The 6,311-nt window shown below is 53.4% G+C and overlaps 1 protein-coding gene across 1 annotated transcript; it reads left to right on the top strand.

Moving 5' to 3' along the window:
• Positions 1-1,853: 1,853 nt before the first annotated feature.
• LOC122753161 (patr class I histocompatibility antigen, A-108 alpha chain-like) lies at positions 1,854-6,108 on the top strand. The gene is made up of 8 exons (XM_044000316.1): positions 1,854-2,010; positions 3,155-3,433; positions 3,676-3,954; positions 4,179-4,454; positions 4,610-4,714; positions 5,203-5,235; positions 5,424-5,468; positions 5,632-6,108. The coding sequence occupies exons 1-8, from the start codon at positions 1,947-1,949 to the stop codon at positions 5,634-5,636; spliced, it is 1,086 nt and encodes a 361-aa protein (XP_043856251.1). The 5' UTR covers positions 1,854-1,946; the 3' UTR covers positions 5,637-6,108.
• The last annotated feature ends 203 nt before the right edge of the window (positions 6,109-6,311 follow it).

The following is a 6,311-nucleotide window of genomic DNA, read 5'->3' as shown; positions in this document are numbered from 1 at the left end:
AGAAAGATATTGCAGGGAAGCTCTGCCATGAGGAGAAAGCATATGACTTGGCATCCACATGTGACTTATTGTCTGGAAGTGGCCTGGCGTCTGGAAGTTACCACCTGTTAGTCCTGTCACTGCTACCAGCCAATTAGCTTGGAGCTGTGTGTGAGGACAGCCCTGTTTCCTGTTTTCACGGGGGGCTTCTGGGGAAAGCAGACTTCTGCTTAGTGGCAGGGGTAGGCAGAATAGGGAGGATAGACAGATCTCATTCTTTATCCACATGTTTCTCTTTACTAACTCCTAATATACTTTAATAAATACTTAATGCCCAAATATTGGTGCTATATGTTTCTAATTTAAGGCGACCACTCATTAGATTTTAGACATCACAGCTAGGATTTTGGACCTCACACTAGTAAGTGTCAAGTGTCTGAGATCCAATCTGAAATCAGGTCCTCCTGAATTCAGGGCCGGTTCTTTATCCACTGTGCCACCTAACTGCCCCTAGGAGAAAAATTTAAAGCCGTACTGGGATCAAAAGAAGAAAATTGGGATAAGACTTGGTCTGATAGCAGAAAATGATAAGAAACAGAATTATTCAACTTTTCCATTGCTTGACTTCAGCCTGAGTTGAAGGGTTAGAGTGTCCTTCACCAGAGGCTTCAGTTCCGGAATGTCTCTAGAGCAACATAGTGTTGTGGAAAGAAGACTGAATTTGGAATAATAGGATGTAGGTTCCAATCTCAATTTTGATACTTTATCTCTTTAGGACCTTGGGGAAATCTCTTACCATTGTTGGTCTTCAGTGTCCTCATCTATAAAATAATCTCTAAGATCTTTTCCAGGCTTAACTTTATGCTCTCCACACAATTTGGAGTTTAATGGTTTCCTAATTGGGGTGAATGAGGCAAGAGAGGGAAAACCCTACCACATGTGCTCAGGTTTTTTGTTAATGACAGTTAGTAGGAATTCCCATCTTCATATTTCAGGCAGTTCAGAATCTACCTTGTGCTGACATGGTATTCTTCCCCTCACCCCTCTCCATTTTAATAATTGTGCTCCTTTCTATAGTTATTGTTGAGTGGCCTTGAATTCTTTGTGATCCCATTTGGAGTTTTCTTATCAAAGTAAGTGGAGTGGTTTCCTCTTTCCTTCATCAGCTCATTTCTTCAGATGAGGAAACTGAGGTAAATAGAGTTAAGTGACTTTCTGAGGGTCACACAGCTAGTAAATGTCTGAGGCCTGGACTCAAGTTCAGGTCTTCCTGGTGCTGGGCCCTGGGCTCTATCCACTGTGCCACATACCTCCCCCTTTTCTGGTGTGACAAAGTCACATCCTCTGATTCCCAGTTCCATTTGTTGGACTCTGATTTACTCTTTATTCTTGGATCCCTTGCTTGGTTATCTACAAGGCCTGGGGAGGTTACAAGACTTGTCTGAGTCACAGCTGGGATGGATGTCATTAAAAGGGAGGTAGCAACACACCCCTCCACCAATCAGTCTACAAATTTCTTCAATCCTCAGATACCCTCAGTTTCGTGTGGGGAAATTTTCTCCCTAACTTCCAAGGAGGGGAAAGGGTCACACTGAGAGGGGTTGGGGGTCGGAAGGCCAGCAGAGAAGGGTTGAAGGCTGGGACCTTATTTTTCTCTGGTTCAGTCTGGGAGCCTTAGAGCTGTGTGTTCCTGGAGAGATGATGAGAGGGAGGGAGGGAGACTGTTCTGGGAATAACACAGAGAGATGAAAGGTCTACAAAGCTGGGGATTTCCTCTGGCCAGTTTCAGTTTTGGTCTCCGAACCTTTGGATGTTCAGTCTGCCCATTTACCAGTGACGTTTTTGGTCTTACATTTGCTATTGGGTAGCAGAGCCTCTGGGCAGCCAATCAGAAGTTAAGGCTCGGTCCCTATATAAACCCAGTGTAACTCGCTTTCACTGAGTTTGTCCTTCTCTGTCTGTCAACCATGGATCCTCTTATGCGCTCCCTTTTTTTGTTGGGGGCCCTGGCCCTGACAGAGACCTGGGCAGGTGAGTAGAGAATCGTATTAAGCAGACGCCTGGAGACTGGACAAAACATCCAGGGGAGATGTGTGGGTGGGGAGGGGTTTGGCTACAGGAAGCTCCCCCGATACCAGCCCCGAGTGGGTTTCCCGGGAAAAAGCTGCTTAATCTCAGGGGAAGTCGAGGTGGGGGTGAAAGGAAGAGGCAACGAATAAGCGGGTGGGTGACTTGGGGGCCACTAGCCTGGCAGCCCTCAGCTGTGCTTTGGGAGGAAGGTGGGTGTCCTGGGGTCGGTCCCTTGGTTTGGTGGTGTGTGAGTGGATTGTTAGGTGGGTGTGAGGACAAGGGGCGCTGAGGCAGAGGTACCAGGAGGGAAAAAGGGTGGACAGTCCTTGGGGCGTTACTAAGAGGTGTCCAGGAGCCCCCCCGGCATCCAAGTGTGAGGACAGAGAACAAGGAGTCGCTTTTTTTTTTTCAGGGCAATGGGGGTTAAGAGACTTGCCCAGGGTCACACAGCTAGTACTTGTCAAGTGTCTGAGGTCCCATTTGAACTCAGGTCCTCCTGAATCCAGGGCCCGTGCTTTATCCACTGCGCCACCAAGCTGCCTGGAACTCTTTAACCAAGCTACACCTGGGGAAGCTAGGTGGCGCAGTGGATAAAGCACCGGCCCTGGATTCAGGAGGACCTGAGTTCAAATGGGACCTCAGACACTTGACAAGTACTAGCTGTGTGACCCTGGGCAAGTCTCTTAACCTCCATTACCTCAGCCCCCCCACCCCCCCAAAAAATAAAGTTTCCCAGGGACCGTGGGAGAGGGTGGGATGAGGCTGGGGCCAGGTGAGGACACGAGGTGGGGGGCTGAGGGTGAGGAGTGGGAGAGGTCCGGGACCAGACCGAGGTTGGGGAGAAGGTGGTGAAGGGTCTAAGTGACGGGCACTAGGACCTGCCTGGGGTGCTGTCAGTGAAGCCATTTTCCTTATCTCAGAGTTCTGAGAATTACTCTGGCCTGGCTTGGGGCAGCAGCAGGGTCGGGGTGGAGGGACTGTGATTGGGGCGGGGCGGGGTTTGGAGTCCGAGGCGACACCCAGGGTGGGGCTAGGTCAAAGGTCACCGCGAGTTGGGGCTCCGAGGTCACCGCCCTGACCCCGGGCCTGGGTCCCCACCTCTCAGGCTCTCACTCCATGAGGTATTTCTACACCGGCTGGTCCCGGCCCGGGCTCGGGGAGCCGCAGTTCATGGCCGTGGGCTACTTGGACGATAAGCAGTTCGTGCGCTTCGACAGCGACAGCGCGAGTCAGAGGGCGGAGCCGCGCGCGCCGTGGATGGAGAAGGTGGACCAGGAGGACCCGGGGTACTGGGAGCGGAACACGCGGAACTTCAAGGACTCAGCACAGATTTACCGAGTGAGCCTGCAGACCCTGCGCGGCTACTACAACCAGAGCGAGGGCGGTGCGTGACGTGGGGCCCCGGGGGCACAAATCACGTCCACGGGTCCACAGACAGGGGTGTGGGGAGAGGCGAGGTCGGGACCGTCCCACAGTCACCCGAGGGTCCCACTGGAGACACAGGGGTGGGGCCCTCCCCGGGGCAGACGAAACTACTTCCGGCGTCATCCGGGGTCATAGGCGGGTCAGAGAATCAGTCCCTGGTGGGGAAAGTGGCGGTGCTGACCCGGGCCGGGGGCGGGGCAGGGGTCCACACCATCCAGGCCATGTACGGCTGCGAGGTCTCCCCGGACCTGACCTTCAAGCGCGGGTTTCGACAAGACGCCTACGACGGGCACGACTACATCGCCCTGGACACGGAGACCTCCACGTGGGTGGCGGCGACGAGGGAGGCTGAGAACACCAAGCGCAAGTGGGAGGCGGACAGGAGCATCGCGGAGAGAGATAAAGCCTACCTGGAGGAGACGTGCGTGCTGTGGGTGAAGAAGTACCTGGAGATGGGGAAGGAGACTCTGCTGAGGGCAGGTACTGTCCTGCCCTGCCCCAGTGTTCTGGCCATTCAAGGCCCCTGCCCTGCCTTTCTCTGCCATCCCTGCAGCTTCAGGGCCCAGGGCTCCTGACCCCCAGAGACCCCATGGACCCCAGGACCCGGATGGTGGGATGTTCCCTGACCCCATGTCTGTCTTTGTGCCCCCGGAGGGGAGGGGGAGAAGGGAGAGCCTGGAAATGCCTCTGACCTTTGTCCCCAGACCCGCCTTCTGCCAGAGTGACCCGGCACACTGCCCCCGATGGGGAGGTGACCCTTCGGTGCCGGGCCCAGGACTTCTACCCTGCGGACATCTCCCTGACTTGGCTCAGGGATGGGGAGGAACAGCTGCTAGATACAGAGTCCATTGAGACTAGGCCTGCAGGAGATGGGACTTTCCAGAAGTGGGCAGCTGTGGGGATGCCCTCAGGCCAGGAAGGGAGATACACCTGCCGAGTTCAGCATGAGGGGCTGCTTGAGCCCCTCACCCTGAAATGGGGTAAGGATGGTGAGGAGGGCTTGGGGGAAAGGCCACCCCCCCACCCCCCAGAAAGAGCAGAGGGATGTGGAGGTATTGGGGGGAGTTGGGGAAGGAGTTACTGACTCTCAGGCCAGAGAGGGCTCAGGGCCTTCCATCTCCCTTTTCCATTTTAGAGCCAGAGTCCTCATCCATCTGGGTCATTGTGGGGGGCATTGCTGTTGTCCTCCTCCTCATTGCAGTCACTGCTGGAGTTGTGATCTGGAGGCACAAGAAGTCAGGTGGGCAAGACTGGAAGGGCGTCACCAGGCAGCAGCCACAGGGGAGATTCTGGCTTCCCCCAGCCTGGCAGCTTCTCAGTCTGTCCCCAAGTTGTCTCTTTCCATCTAAGAGACTGTTAGAGGCTCTAAGGTTCTAGGTGAACAAGCCTGTAAATAGAAAACACTTTTCTGGAGGATGCCTTGCAGTGGTTATAACAGGCTGGCTGAGGGGAAACTGCTTCAGACTCAGACCAGAAATGAATATGGGGATTTCTGCCAAAGGAACTGGGGGTCTCCCAGCTGAGGGTTGTAGAACAGACTTGGACACCCAATGATGCAGAACCTGAGGTTGGGAAGTGTCCATGGGTGGATCTAGGTGCTGGACTGGAGGGGGCGGGTGCAGTCACAGATATAATCTGGTTTGTCTCCAGGACAAGTCAGTGAAGTTTTGGGGCCTTAGTATGGTCTCCTCTCCTGGATTCCCCAATGGATTTTCTTTTCTTTTCCAGGTGGAAAAGGAGGGAACTATGTTCAGGCTGCAGGTAAGTGCAGGGTTGTCATGGGGGGGTAGAAAGAAGGGGCCAGCCCATGGTATCTCTGGGACATGAGAAATGAGAAGGCAGAGGAGAAGCTTATCCCAGCAGCCTTTCCCTAGTGTTCTCTTCCCTTCTCATGCCCCAGTTCTGGAAAATATGTCCCTGATTGGGTTGTTTCCTTCCTTTGTCTCCAGGCAATGACAGTGCCCAGGGGTCAGATGTCTCTCTTACAGCCAAAGGTGAGACTCTGGGGGTCCTGGAGCTGGAGAGGGGCTGGTGTAAAGGGGGCACTTGGGGTGAGGATTGCATTGGGGGTGAGGCCAGGCTCTTCAGAATGATCAGAGGCTTAAGCCCAGAGGGGACTTTGAGGATCCCCCTTAATCTGCCTTTTTTTTCCTACAGCTTGAGAGCATTGCCCTCTGTGGGCTTGAGAAAGAAAACAAGGACATTCAAGTCTCCAGTTCCTGCCTTGTTCCCTTTGTCCTCTGGCTTCTCTCCAGCTCTGACCCCAGGAATCATCTCTGTTCTCTACTGGCCCCACCCCAGGGAAGCACCATCAATGCCCTCAGCCTATTCTCTAAGACCCCCCCCCCCCTGCTGCCTCCTTTCTTTCTGCCTTCTCATTCTTCAAGGAGACAACCAGCAGTCAGGGCCAGAAGGGTTTGGGAATGAGCCCCCCCCTCACATTTGAGGTTGCACTGAACTCTGATCTTTTTACTCCTGCAGAAACAAACATAATGCATTATTTTTCTTGAATCTTCAGCTTTTTCCACAATCTCAGTTGAGCTTTGCATTTGGATGGGGGATTTGGGGGGGATGGGATGACAATGTGGTGGTGTTCTGATCACATGAAGGCAAAAATAAATTAAACTTTAAGGACTTCTAGGAATTCTTTTATTTGCTCTGCTGAATCTGTGATGGCTGGTGGGGGCTGGGCAAAGAGGGGAAGGAGCCTGGGAAGGGACAGTGTATTGTTATCTGGTGAATGTGCAGATGGTTGTCTTTGATTTGGGTGTGCTTGTTGGCATGGTCTGTTCTGACTTCAGACAGAGCCCAGGCTACAGACTCTTCCGGTAAGTGGA

This window comes from Dromiciops gliroides, chromosome 4 (genome assembly GCF_019393635.1).
Source record: "Dromiciops gliroides isolate mDroGli1 chromosome 4, mDroGli1.pri, whole genome shotgun sequence".
Classification (NCBI taxonomy): domain Eukaryota; kingdom Metazoa; phylum Chordata; class Mammalia; order Microbiotheria; family Microbiotheriidae; genus Dromiciops; species Dromiciops gliroides.
Note: the sequence above shows the minus strand (reverse complement) of the source record. Positions and strands in the feature narration are given on the sequence as shown.